At 35.8% G+C, this 15024-nt stretch overlaps 1 protein-coding gene across 1 annotated transcript; it reads right to left on the reverse strand.

Annotated features, from left to right (window-relative positions):
* Positions 1-433: 433 nt before the first annotated feature.
* On the reverse strand, positions 434-14796 carry LOC113661337 (mucin-2-like). Its single transcript, XM_047804441.1, has 17 exons — positions 14711-14796; positions 13723-13826; positions 12714-12762; positions 8577-12536; positions 7824-7933; positions 7599-7663; positions 7166-7302; positions 6703-6885; positions 6126-6323; positions 5869-6009; positions 4104-4294; positions 3828-3998; positions 2337-3692; positions 2137-2178; positions 1982-2041; positions 1813-1873; positions 434-1627 (listed from the first exon to the last, which is right to left on the reverse strand). Exons 1-17 carry the CDS (start codon positions 14721-14723, stop codon positions 1575-1577), a joined length of 6894 nt encoding a protein of 2297 aa, XP_047660397.1. The 5' UTR covers positions 14724-14796; the 3' UTR covers positions 434-1574.
* Between the last annotated feature and the right edge of the window lie 228 nt (positions 14797-15024).

A 15024-nucleotide genomic window follows, 5' to 3' on the forward strand; every position in this document is an offset into this window, starting at 1 on the left:
GGCATCAACCAATGAAAAAAAAAAGCAGTCTAGGCCAGTGGTTCTCAAACTGGTGGCCCTGAGATGGTAGCAGGGGGCCCCGGTTCACTGAAAACACCTGCTCAGAACATGCAGCCTTGGTTTTAGTGCTTCCACATTCTAATGTTGATGCCGAGAGTATTTTCAGTTTGAACAAAACCTCAACATGAAACAGCTTGTCTCTGGACAGGACATTGTCCTCAATCATGACCCTAAAAATGGCTGAGCTTGAGCTGAACTGTTTTAAATGGGAGCAACATTACAAATAATAAAGGAGTCCAAAAAGGCAACAAACACTTACAATAAACAACACCAGTCTTAATCCCCCCCCCCTCACACACACACACACACACACACACACACACACACACACACACACACACACACACACACACATACACACATACACACACACTTGAAGTCACAAAAATTTAATGATATAAAATTAAATAGATTAGGACAAAAGTAACATGTTTCTTAAGCTTTAACAATGACACTCCATAAGTTTAAGCACAGAAGGTTGATTTATTTACAAAGTAAATAAAAAAGCATAGTAAAAGTAACAGGCCACAATCCAAATTTTAAATATATTACATTTCCAGCATTTGGCAGATGCCCTTATAAAGAGCGACTTACATTATCTCAATTTTATACAACTGAGCAATTGAGGGTTTAGGCCTTGCTCACGGGCCCAGCAGTGGCAGCCTGGTGGAAGTGGGAGTTGAACTCACAACCTTCCGATTGGTTAACCAAAATAAAGAAAGAATAAAGAAAGAAAGCTAAAGCTTAATCCGAGAGCCAATCCCATTCTCAATGTAACACCAACTTAAACAAAAATATTAAACAATCCATTTTGATTGGACACAGGTGAGTGAACAATTATTTGTTAATTTCTGGCAATGTAAGAAGGACAAATGTTAAATTTAAGTATATGAACATGAAAATGTAAATGAAAAAATAAATAAATAAATAAACAGTTGAAAATGAGTTGGTTTACCAAAAGTATTAAAAGATATGTTGCACTATTCAAAATGATTATTGACAGATACGGGCAATAAAAAAATTGATTTTCTTCAGTGACGCCTGAGATAGGCACAGGCTCCCCGTGACCCGAGGTAGTTCGGATAAAGCGGTAGAAAATGAATGAATGGATGAATTTTCTTCAGTGCTTTATTTGTGAACCAAAAACTAAAATTTCAGCATAAGCTTAACCTTTGGCAACTTTTATTATAAGTGTAAGACAACAATGTTAACTGTTTGACTGAGAGTAGACAGGATGGGATGTAAAGTGACGTATTGTGTTATGCTTTGCTTATAGGTTAAAAAGTGACAACTAACAAAATTTCACAATAAAGTTTGCTGAGCTATTTGTTCAAGTGGAACTGTGTCAGGAATCTGATTTACAGAAGGATGTCAGTTGAAATCACAGCACAGCCAAAGCGTCATGGTCCTTAATCTTTACCTGCTCAGTTGTGTCCTGCCTTAATTGTTCATAGCTTCGGATAATAGTGAAGTATGCAATTTCATCTACAGTAGCTTAACTGCTAGAAACTGTCCTAGTTGCTTGAAGACGTGGTCAAAACTCTGGCTTCCGATACATTGTGAGCATCTGCAAAAGAGCAAAATGTTAGTGTCATTGAAAAATTAGGACACTGGTCACTTGCTTGGAGGATGGAAATAGCATAGCACACACAGCACAATAGTTGAGTTATGTTGTATGTATTGTCAAAATTGTTAGAAAGTGTAAGATGTCCATTCTAATCTTACATCCTTCAGTACAGTTACTATACATACTTCTGTTCCGTAACTTTTGTATGAAAGGAAATCCACCTGAGGATGATCCCACGTTTGTACTCTATAATATAGACACATCAGTCATCAATGTGTAGTAATACCTTTTAAATGTAGGAAAATTTGAGTAATAATAACATCTAGATATCAGAACAAGATATGACATATTTACCCTGGTGTGAATAGAGCTAAGGTTTGTCAGTGACAACTTTTCTGCTAGTGCTTCTCGGACCTGCAAATGGCAATACAAGTAATATCAAAGTTTTATTAATATTTGTTTCTGTATTACAGTGAAGACTTTATATCATGGTTTAAGAGCAACTGTACCTTAGAATCCATTAATGTTCCAAACAACAAAATAAAAAAACCCTTTGAAGAGAAAAATAAGACATCTTTTTTTTATGGATTTACAATATTCAGACCTGGTATTATCTAGAACATTATAAATAAAATACTAAATATATGTCTTATATCCAGTGTGTGGTATTGCAGTTGTAGAGAAAATGTGATTAAAATAAATTTAGTACCTGCAGTGAATTAAGGAATGCGAACACCACGTGAACTCCGAAGTTTGGTGACACCAAGGTCCCAATGCCGAATCCCCACGTTAGACCAAAGAGAGGTGTTAAAATCACCACACATCTAGCAATGACCACTAGGGGATGTTTATCATCTGGCTGAACAGAAGCATTAACTCCTCTCATCAACATCTTAAACAGAACCACAATAAGCACCAGGAGGTTTATAGCTACAATCGTCAGAGCAGGAATCACAAATGCCAGGAGAGCCTTTGTTTTATTCCAGTTCAGCCAACAATTGTAACCTTGTTGAATGTATCCTTTGCCTCCAGCTGTAGATGCCACAGTAACGACAGCTATGATTAACGGGGCTCCATAGCCAACAGTGAAGCCTATGGCCATCATTGCTCCTCTGGTCATTCTGGAAAAGACCATGAGGGTGCGGTAGAGGAGCAAAAGTGCTGACAACAACATCCAGAAGAAAAGGGCAAGATAAAAGAAGTGCATGAAGAACGTCACTGTATTGCATGGACCCTCTTGTTTAACAACAGCTGCTCCAATGATGAAGCAAATGTTCGCAATCAGGAGGGAGACTGCGATGTTGACTATGGTGACATGTCGCATGTAGGATGTGTCATTTCGTGTCACTGATTTCCATATGATGATTTCAATGATGAGGCACAAAACCAAGCTGCCCATTGAAATGCCAACACCAATGTAAGTTATATAGTCTAAGATTATGGCTTGGTCTTTATCCAGCGTAAATGGTGACATCAGGATTGAAAAAGAGGTGGTGTGATTGCACTCACATGTGTATCTTTCAGGTTCATTCCCTAATAGCTTTAACTGACATCCAGTCGAGTCCCATCCACCAACACCATTCAGAATATTAAAGTTCCAGAAGACACACTGAGGTTTTACCAGTGTCTTATTTTTAATAGTAAAAGAGAGAGAGATGTTGTTAATTGTTGAGTTTGTCTCAATCACAGCTACGTCTCCATTGATCTTGGTGCCAGTCTGACTGCTGTCATTGTAGGTCAGAGTTCGAACAGGTAAGATGTTGTTAAGAACTGAAGAAATGATAACTGTGAGGGACGTCTGTGTAGTGATCGTTGGAATACTTATTTGAGTAGTTGAATTTTTGCCAAACGTTCCATTAAAGTGGTTAGAAATGTTACTGAATTTTTGGAGAGAGGACAAATTTGTTGATATGTTAAAGCTTTCATCATGGAGTCTGCGTGTAATTTTCTCAGTAGAGTCCAGAAGTTCAGAGCTCTTTGCCATAGTTGTAATGTTTCTGTTTAAAAACAACCATGCATCCTGCGCATCATTTGATCCAATGACATCCAGCGTTTTCAAATAATCCTTAAAATTAAAATATTCATGAAATACAGCACATATGATATCTTGTAATGTGTAAAGACAAATGTAAAAAAAAAATCACCAACAATTTCAAAATGTTATAAAAATAAAATGTAAAAATTTTTTAAATATACTTACTGTCATAATCTCTTCACTAACAATAATTGTTTGTGATAGATCAGAAATGGTTTTTAGTAGCTCAACAATTGTTAAGATGGTTGCATAAGACTTTGTTATCTCAGAAGCTTTTTCAATTGCAGCATTGCTTACATTGTGTGCAAACATTGGCAGGTCTGTGATTAATAAATTCTACCGAAGAAAGAACGTGAACAAAAAATAGTTTAGCGTCACATCACAGAGATTTTCCCGATTTTTTTATAGAAATAATATCATATGGAAAGTAAATTACATTACCTTAGATCTGTCTTTCAAATATTTTATGTCTCGCGTGATACAGTTGTCATATTTAACCATCCAGTAACCCGATGCATGGCACTCAGCTATTTGATAACCAATCATGTCTCCATTACAGTCACCAGTTTTGTTGTCTCCCTTATATCCAGCACCAAATGCATTGTTAGAGCTATTGTCAAAGCAGGTAAATTCTAAAGAAACAAAAATCCAAAACAAGAACAAGTCCTTCCTTAGAGAATAAAACGTGACACAAAATAAACAAAACATGAATTCCTAGGGGAATCGCAAAAACAAAAGAAACAACAAGGATAAACATAAAGTGCCTAAAAAACAAACAGGACCTTGAACAATGATTTGACAAAAGGGAAAGTATAAATAGGGCAACACATTTCGGAATAATTGGAAACAGGAGATAAGGTGCAATAAAAGTTGCAACCGAACAATAGGAGAATCAAGATACAAAACAATGAGGGGAAATCAAACACACATGATATGAAAATAAGTTATAACCAAAACGCCTGCCTGTGACCCCTCTGGAGGTCTGGCTAAGAATTGTCCCAGTAGTTACTGACAGGGATCAAGTTATTAGATGATAATAAAAATAACAATAATAAAGATAGTAAAATAACATGTAGATTCATAGCATTTGGCAGACACCTTAATCCAGGGCTTCTTATATTTACTTAATTTACATTTGTGGATTAAGGGTATTGCTCAAGGTTTAGCCACTGAGCTTCCACTGCAGTATTGATAATTAAGTATGGAATGACTTGGAGCATATGGTAAAACATGATAGCCCAATTAAGTTATGTGAACTTCTCTTTAACTCCAGGTTTATGACAAGTTTTGAATATTGAACTCAACTTTTCAGTTTTCAAAGATTAAGCTTAATGTAATGCATTATTATGACTGTGAGATGAAGCAAAGCTTCAAATTGTTCAAGTTACAACCGCACAACTGCACACACTGAGTCATTCCTTGCTAACTTATCAATGACACAGCGGTAGCTCAGTGATTAAGCCATGGATGTCATTGCCCAGCATGGACTATGCTCCCCACTCACTTCCACGTTCACACTCATCCAACTATTATTGGTCACACACACTCACACACACACTCTCACAAACTTTACAAGACTCTCACAGTTACAGTTTACCCCAGTATACCTTTAGTTTGCTCAGTTCTTAATGTCTTTTACTCATTTTGTTGGATTACATTAATTGCCTACTTCTGTATATCATCTCGAGTTTTCGTCTAGCCCATGGTGTGTTGTTTGCTAACCACCTAACCTGTGCCTTTTTCTTGACCAACCATGCCCTTGCCTGTCATGATGTGGCACAATTTGGACTAAAGTTACTGTTACCACTTGGGGCAGTGGTGTCTCAAGTGGTTAAGGCTCTAAATTGTTGATCAGAAGATAAGGGTTCAAGCCTTAGCACCATCAAACTGCTACTGTACTTTTGAGCCCCATGAGCAACACATTTAACCCTCCCTGCTTGGTTGTCTATGGCTGACAACTGTGCTCTGACCTCCACCTCCAAAGCTGGGATATGTGATGAATAAATTTCCAGTGTTGTTGTGGACAGTAAAGTTTCTGCCAACTTCTGAAGATAAATAATTTGATATTAATGTAACAGCAGTAAAACTAATAGGACGTGTGATCCCACTGGCAGGCCCTGAACATTTAGGGAGTTAATATAATCCTCTGATGTATTTTGGGTTGTATTTATTTCTGTGTAAAATGCAGCAAAAATAATCGTCTCACGTTTGTTGACTGCAGCTAGACTGAAGCTCTTCGAGTAATCACTTTCAGTGAGTTTACATATGATCGTCAGGTTTTGGTCCATCACTCGACACTTATTTTCATTGACGCTGTAGTCACAGTATATGCAGCCATTTTCTTGCACTGTGCAAAACAATGTAAACAAATAAGATTGTTAAACATCCTGAAATCCTGGAGATAATCTGAATAGACAGTTGGTCTGTTCATGACCCTTATCAGTTATAAAAAAAGTATATGACCTGATTCACTGCAAGCCTCACTGGAAAGTGTGATCCATGTCACACTATAGCTCTGCTGCACACAACATTGTAGAATTACTTTGCTGCTACATGTTACAGCTTTTGAAAGGTTTAGTTGAATATTGGGGTCTGGAATCATAATGCTTTGCCAGATAACATAAGGCATTGAGTTCTCTGTTGTTATGCATTCGTATACACCTGATGAGGAAAAAAAAGAAATAATGTTTAAACCATGTTGAGCCAATATACAGTATATACAGTAAATGCATTATCAGCAAACATAAATGTAATATAAAAGGAAAGGCCTAATTCACACACAACAATGCTTAATGAATATTAACATATTGAGCATATACTTAGATTTTATGTTAAAATATTTTGATTATATTTTGACACTCATCACAGTATAAACCACAAAGTTGCAGATGTGTAATAGTCATGTTTTACCAAAGCATTTATGTGATTAAGCATTGAATGATGATATTTACAATCATATACACTAAAGTCTGTTGTTTTTGTAATCGTGCTGTAGTTGTAACATGATAACAAATAAAAGGAATAATTTTTTGTAACTTACCAGTGTCATCTGGAGTAGTGTTTTTTACAATTAGTGAAGTTTTATTTATTATATATTTATTCGATGGCTCTAGTTTATTCCCATCCTTTATCCATGTTATGGTGCCATTTGCCGTTTTACAAGATAGTGGGAGATCGTTCTGAGGATATATTTGGCTTTTGTTTTCATACAGCCCATCTTTAACTGAAACACAGAGCAAGGAATATATCTGAGCAAGATGAAAAATATGTTAGACCACATAGCAAAACAAAAATGCAAATACAAACATGCATTTTAATCTTTACAAGAATGCAGGCTGTGCACTAGCTAGTGTATTTTACATCAGCTTCCCCAGATAAGGAGAAGAACAAGAATTAGAAGAAGATGAAGAAGAAGAAGAAGAAGAAGAAGAAGAAGAAGAAGAAGAAGAAGAAGAAGAAGAAGAAGAAGAAGGACTAAAAAAAGGAGACAAATATTTCCCTACCAGTTCTACTGAGTGCATCATCGCTTATATTAAATCCCTGTTCTCGGAGACTGGTGACTACTTGCTGGTTTGCTGATACCAAATCAAGGTAGGTACTTGTTGAACTAATATTGAAATCCGCAATCACACTTCCAGGCCTGTTGAAAACAGAAAACCATTCAAAGCATGCACTTTTATTAATTTTGGTGTTTAATAAACAATACCAGAGATTAAAAGTTGAACCAGTGATTATGTATACATAAAAAAGTTACGTCCCGTTACACGTTACACCTAGATGCAATACAAGGAAAAGTATATTTTAATCAAATTCAATCATTTCATTGAATTAATTTATAAGATTTTTTAAAGTCTGAAGTGTGGAACGGGGCAGTAAATATGTATTTAAACAAAAGGTATTGCAAAAAAATAAACACAGAAATAATAATAATATCACCTGAACCCAGTTACAGCCACAGAATTAATCTTGTAGGCAGATACACTGCTGTAACCTTTGTTAATCTGACACAAATGACAGAAAATAAAAACATTATTTATATAATGTGTAATCAAATAATAATAATAATAATAATAATAATAATAATAATAATAATAATAATAATAATAATAATAATAATAATAATAATGACACAGAAGAAGGAATCATATGTGTAAAACTTACTGAATTCCCAATTATCTTTCTATATTTTTGGTACTTCTCACTAGAGATGTTGGCAAGTTCCAAGTCAAAATTTTCAATTATTCTCAGCGAGAAAGTTATGACAAATGTCTCTGAGGAAAAAACAAAAAACAAAACAAACAAAAACACAACAAATATATGTTGAAATATATGCAACAAGTTTAAAAATTGTTAGAAGAATTATTTAATTATTTTAACAGTTTACCATGTTGTACATCATTCATAAGCACTTCTGGGTAATAATGTAATGATTAATAATAATTGAAAACCATAATAATAATTTTGATATACATTCTTCTTCCTTCAATTCTAGGGAGTTTTTCTTCCCCACAGTCACCTCAGTCACTACAGACTTTCTCATTGTGGATAAATACATACACATTTAAATATATCTAATATTAATCTTGAATTTAAACTTGTATTCTATTAATCTTTATATTAACCTTTTGTTCTATGTTTATGTTCTGTAAAGCTGCTTTGAGACAATGTCGATTGTAAAAAGCACTCTACAAATAAAAATGAATTGAATTGAACCAGTTTTCTCATTATTAAGGTGTAGTAAGGTTTAGAAGAATACTGTAGGTGTCTGGTCTTGGCTAAGGTTGTATGATTTTATATATATATATATATCATATATATATATATATATATATATATATATATATATATATATATATATATATATATATATATATAATGGGCTCAGTTTGGATTGTGATGGATTAAAATCCTAACCTGACGTTGACAGGACTGTAGTTGTGGAGTCCGCGGTTATGGAGTTTGAGATGGTTGAGGTAGCTGTAGTTGTGGAGTTTTTGATTGAGGGAGCTGTAGTTGTGGAGTTTGTAGTTGAGGGAGCTGTAGATGTGGAGTTTGTAGTTGAGGGAGCTGTAGATGTGGAGTTTGTGGTTGAGGGAGCTGTAGTTGTGGAGTTTGTGGTTGTGGATTCATTATTTGTGATATTTTTATTTGCTGCAGTTGTGGAGAGTGTGGTTGTATAGTTTGTAGTTGAGGCATATGTAATTGTGGAGTTTATAGTTGAAAGATCCGTAGACGTGGAGTTTGTTTTTGCGGGGGCTGTAGTTTTAATGTTTGTAGTTGAAGGAGCTGTAGTTGTGCAGTTTGTGGTTGAGGGAGCTGTATTTGTGAAGTTTGTGGTTAAGGGAGATTTAGTTGTGGAGTTTGTTTTTGAGGAAGCTGTAGTTTGGGAGTCTGTGGTTGAAGGAGATGTAGTTGGGGAGTTTGTGGTTGAGGGAGTTGTAGTTGTAATGTTTGTAGTTGAAAGAACTGTATTTGTAAAGTTTATGGTTGAGAGAGCTGTGGTTGTTGAGTTTGTGGTTGAGGGAGCTGTAGTTCTAAAGTTTGTAGTTGAGGGATCTGTATTTGTGTAGTTTGTGGTTGAGAGAGCTGTAGTTGTTGAGTTTGTAGCTGAGAGATCTGTATTTGTGGAGTTTGTGGTTGAGAGAGCTGTAGTTGTGAAGTTTGTGGTTGAGGGAGCTGTATTTGTGGAGTTTGTGGTTGAGAGAGCTGTAGTTTTAATGTTTGTAGTTGAAGGATCTGTATTTGTGGAGTTTGTGGTTGAGGGAGCTGTAGTTCTAAAGTTTGCAGTTGAATTGTCTGTAGTTGTGGAATTTGCATTTGAGGGAGCTGTAGTTGTAAGGTTTGTGTTTGAGGGAGCTGTATTTGTGGAGTTTGTGGTTGAGGGAGCTGTAGTTGTTGAGTTTGTGGTTGAGGGAGCTGTAGTTGTAAAGTTTGTAGTTGAGTGATCTGTATTTGTGTAGTTTGTGGTTGAGAGATATGTATTTGTGGAGTTTGAGGTTGCGGGAGCTGTATTTGTAGAGTTTGTGGTTGAGGGAGCTGTAGTTGTGAAGTTTGTGGTTGAGGGAGCTGTAGTTGTTGAGTTTGTGGTTGAGGGAGCTGTAGTTGTAAAGTTTGTAGTTGAGTGATCTGTATTTGTGTAGTTTGTGGTTGAGAGATATGTATTTGTGGAGTTTGAGGTTGCGGGAGCTGTATTTGTAGAGTATGTGGTTGAGGGAGCTGTAGTTGTGAAGTTTGTGGTTGAGGGACCTGTAGTTGTGAAGTTTGTGGTTGAGGGAGCTGTAGTTGTGAAGTTTGTGGTTGAGGGAGCTGTAGTTATAATGTTTGTAATTGAGGGATCTGTATTTGTGGAGTTTGTGGTTGAGAGAGCTGTAGTTTTAATGTTTGTAGTTGATTTGGCTGTAGTTGTGGAATTTGCATTTGAGGGAGCTGTAGTTGTAAGGTTTGTGTTTGAGGGAGCTGTACTTGCAATGTTTGTAGTTAAGGGATCTGTATTTTTGGAGTCTGTGGTTGAGAGAGCTGTAGTTGTAATGTTTGTAGTTGAGGGAGATGTAGTTGGGGAGTTTGTGGTTGAGGGAGCTGAAGTTGTAATGTTTGTAGTTGAAGGATCTGTATTTGTGGAGTTTGTATTTGAGGGAGATGTAGTTGGGGAGTTTGTGGTTGAGGGAGATGTAGTTATAATGTTTGTAGATGAAGGATCAGTGTTTGAAGAGTTTGTGGTTGAGGGATCTGTATTTGTGGAGTTTGTAGTTGTAGAGTTTGTGGTTGAGGGAGCTGTAGTTATAATGTTTGTAGATGAAGGATCAGTGTTTGAAGAGTTTGTGGTTGAGGGAGCTGTACTGGTAATGTTTGTAGTTGTAGAGTTTGTGGTTGAGGGAGCTGTAGTTATAATGTTTGTAGATGAAGGATCTGTGTTTGAAGAGTTTGTGGTTGAGGGAGCTGTAGTGGTAATGTTTGTAGTTGTAGAGTTTGTGGTTGAGGGAGCTGGAGTTGTAATATTTGTAGTTGAGGGAGCTGGAGTTGTGGAGTTTGTGGTTGAGGGAGCTGTAGTTCTAAAGTTTGTAGTTGAGGAATCAGTATTTGTGGAGTTTGTGGTTGAGGGAGCTGTAGTTATAAAGTTTGTAGTTGAGGGAGCTGTAGTAGTAAGGTCTGTAGTAGAGGGAGCTGTGTTTGTAGAGTTTGTGGTTGAGGGAGCTGTAGTTATAATGTTTGTAGTTGTAGAGTTTGTGGTTGAGGGAGCTGTAGTTATAATGTTTGTAGATGAAGGATCTGTGTTTGAAGAGTTTGTGGTTGAGGGAGCTGTAGTTATAATGTTTGTAGATGAAGGATCAGTGTTTGAAGAGTTTGTGGTTGAGGGAGCTGTAGTGGTAATGTTTGTAGTTGTAGAGTTTGTGGTTGAGGGAGCTGTAGTTATAATGTTTGTAGATGTAGAGTTTGTGGTTGAGGGAGATGTAGTGGTAATGTTTGTAGTCGTAGAGTTTGTGGTTGAGGGAGCTGGAGTTGTAATATTTGTAGTTGAGGGAGCTGGTGTTGTTGAGTTTGTGGTTGAGGGAGCTGTAGTTATAATGTTTGTAGTTGTAGAGTTTGTGGTTGAGGGAGCTGTAGTTATAATGTTTGTAGATGAAGGATCTGTGTTTGAAGAGTTTGTGGTTGAGGGAGCTGTAGTGGTAATGTTTGTAGTTGTAGAGTTTGTGGTTGAGGGAGCTGTAGTTATAATGTTTGTAGATGAAGGATCAGTGTTTGAAGAGTTTGTGGTTGAGGGAGCTGTAGTGGTAATGTTTGTAGTTGTAGAGTTTGTGGTTGAGGGAGCTGTAGTTATAATGTTTGTAGATGAAGGATCAGTGTTTGAAGAGTTTGTGGTTGAGGGAGCTGTAGTGGTAATGTTTGTAGTTGTAGAGTTTGTGGTTGAGGGAGCTGTAGTTATAATGTTTGTAGATGAAGGATCAGTGTTTGAAGAGTTTGTGGTTGAGGGAGCTGTAGTGGTAATGTTTGTAGTTGTAGAGTTTGTGGTTGAGGGAGCTGTAGTTATAATGTTTGTAGATGAAGGATCAGTGTTTGAAGAGTTTGTGGTTGAGGGAGCTGTAGTGGTAATGTTTGTAGTTGTAGAGTTTGTAGTTGAGGGAGCTGTAGTGGTAATGTTTGTATTTGTAGAGTTTGTGGTTGAGGGAGCTGTAGTTATAATGTTTGTAGATGAAGGATCTGTGTTTGAAGAGTTTGTGGTTGAGGGAGCTGTAGTGGTAATGTTTGTAGTTGTAGAGTTTGTGGTTGAGGGAGCTGGAGTTGTAATATTTGTAGTTGAGGGAGCTGGAGTTGTGGAGTTTGTCTTTAAGGGAGCTGTATTTTTAAAGTTTGTAGTTGAGGGGGCTGTAGTTGTGGAGTTTGTAGTTGAGCGAGCTGTACTTGTGGATTTAGTTGATGAGGGAGCCGTAGTTTCGGATTTAGTAGCTATGTGAGCCATAGCTGTGCATTTAGGAGTTGAGGGAGCTGTAGTTGTGGATTTAGTAGTTGAGGGAGCCATAGTTTTGGATTTAGTAGTTAGGTGAGCCATAGCTGTGCATTTAGGAGTTGAGGGAGCTGTAGTTGTGGATTTAGTAGTTGAGGAAGCCATAGTTTTGGATTTAGTAGTTAGGTGAGCCATAGCTGTGCATTTAGGAGTTGAGGGAGCTGTAGTTGTGGATTTAGTAGTAGAGCGAGCAGTAGTTGTGGATTTAGTAGTTGAGCCAGCCTTTGTTGCATATTTAGTAGTTGTGGCAGTTGTAGAGAGTGTGGTTGTGGACTTTGCAGTCATGTCAGCTTTGTTTGTGGTTGGTGATTTTGTGGCTGCTGTGGTTGTGGTGGCTGTGGTTTTGATCTCTGTGGTTCTAGTAGCTTTTAATACTGTAGTGGATACACAAAACAAAAGTATTTCTAGACTTTGAAAAAAGAATAAATATTTATTTTAATTAAATAATAATAATAATACACTTAATAGATAGATAGATAGATAGATAGATAGATAGATAGATAGATAGATAGATAGATAGATAGATAGATAGATAGATAGATAGAGATTACCGTGTGTTTTGTCTCTTAAGTGATCCAGATAGAACATTTTCTTAGAGTACTGTAAACACATTTAAGATCATTTTGTCATGATCAGAGGGTAAAGAACACTTTCCAAAAACATGGAACAACTTTTGTCTGTCATAACTATTTATCTAACTTAATCTAATTCTTAGCTTAATTGCATGTTACATGTTTAGCTACAATGTTTTTCCAAATTTTATTTCTATTTCAGTATTTATTTAATATTTGCATTTTACTGTTTGGTTCTTTTTTCACTTCTGAAACAAGATACAATAACCAAAATATCCATATTACAATTTGTATATTTAAAAGTAAAAATAAAAGATTGTTCTTGTGAGCCTCTGACCCTAGTCAACTGCAAATTCTATTTTAGTTCCTGAAATAATTAAAGTAGGAACTCTTTGGATGACCTGTGAATATTTTATTTGCACAAATTGTACTGGTCTTAAACCATCAGATAGAAGTGTTTTGCTCATAACGAAGCCCTTGATAAGCTGGATTGAAGCCCTTTATAAGCCCTTGACAAGTTGTGCTGGAACATAGCACTGCATGTTTATATAGTAAACTGGGCAAATTTCAAACATGGTTTGGCAAAAACAACAATTAGTCAGGACCAGAAAGGACAACATGAACTAGCGCAGGACCAGAGACGATGATAAACTGCTCAGATATTGGCTAAAGATTATAGCTAAAGGTATATATTTACAGCATTTAACAGTCATCCTTATCCAGACCAACTTACATTTTATCTCATTTTATACAACTGAGCAATTGAGAATTAAGGGCCTTGATCATGGGCTCAGCAGTGGTAGCTTGGTGGACATGGAATTCAAATTGGTAGTCCACCGCCTTAACTACCACATCCCCATCACATATAAGGAAAGTGTACAGTTGTACAAAAGGGACAAAATGAATGGCACATATATACACAAATTCTTATCAAGAGAGTGCAGTTTCACAATACAAATCTAGAAATTCAAATAAAGGATCCTTTTACCTCTGAAAACTTTTCTGAAACGTGGGGGAGTTTTTTTGAGTCCGTTATACACATATGAATGACCAAAATGGTCACACATCTCAGGAAATGTTTTGATGCCTTTCCTATAAAATTAATTTAAAATGTAAAATGTTAATTTCCAGAATATTTTAATTAAGCAAACATTAACCCATGGGTAAACATATATAATATTTAGGTTAAAAAAAAACAACAACACAATGAACTTGTGGAGTAACAACAAATAAAAATAAGATATAATATGCTCTGATATGTGAATGTGAGCATAATCAGTGGAAATACTTTTACCATTTTATAGCTGATTAATTTTATTTAATGGCATGTTGCAAAATGTGTATTTTATGTTGTGAAAATCTGCTAAACAAGTTAGTTCCTGTTATCATTTATGGTATAGCAGCTATAAATGATCATTACCAGCTTCTTTTTTTTTAACTTTTAACTTTCTCTTTAAGTTAATAATGATTTCAAGGTTCTAAGTAAAATATCTGTGCTGTTTTTTTGTAATCTCAGTATTCTCTGTCCTGAACTGACTGCTACAAAGCATTGACACTGGAGACTCCTTTAATAAATGCTTAATTTCACCATATCAATTATTAAACATTTTTATTTGCTATAAAGATTATGTCAAGCATCCAACATACAGGTTCCTACGGGTAAATGAGTGTCTCTTGAGAAAGAAAGAAAGAAAGAAAGAAAGAAAGAAAGAAAGAAAGAAAGAAAGAAAGAAAGAAAGAAAGAAAGAAAGACTGATTCTGACTAAACATAGTAAATGTTTCAGCTCACTCCGCTGCTGTTATCACAATCTAAACAGTTCCTAAACTCACTTTTACTCTCCCTAATAAGCTATTATCTCTATTTAAACAAGTCTGTCAAGCACAAGTTCAAACATATACAAATGGTAATGACAATAATGAATGCAGTTGTAAATAATAATGATTATCATTTTTGCATGACTATAAACATTACTGACCTTTAATAGGCATGATTTCCAGGCAGGTTCAGTCTTTAGCTGGTATGACTTCAGTGTCTCTCTACAACATATAATAGGCTTTGAGCACACTCAGAGATTTAGTAGAAAAATGTTCCATCTATATGACATTTTTTACAGTGATATACAAAATGTACAGCATGTACTTTCTTTTTTTTTCAAATTTTTTTCAAAGAGATTTTATATTCTACATAAAATTCTTGTTAATGTTTTAATTCTTATAACGAAAGAGTAAAATATAAATATCTAATACAATTCTCATTTAATTATAATTGAAACTCAGGTTTAGTGCAACA

This window comes from Tachysurus fulvidraco, chromosome 20 (assembly GCF_022655615.1).
Source record: "Tachysurus fulvidraco isolate hzauxx_2018 chromosome 20, HZAU_PFXX_2.0, whole genome shotgun sequence".
In the NCBI taxonomy this organism is placed as follows: domain Eukaryota; kingdom Metazoa; phylum Chordata; class Actinopteri; order Siluriformes; family Bagridae; genus Tachysurus; species Tachysurus fulvidraco.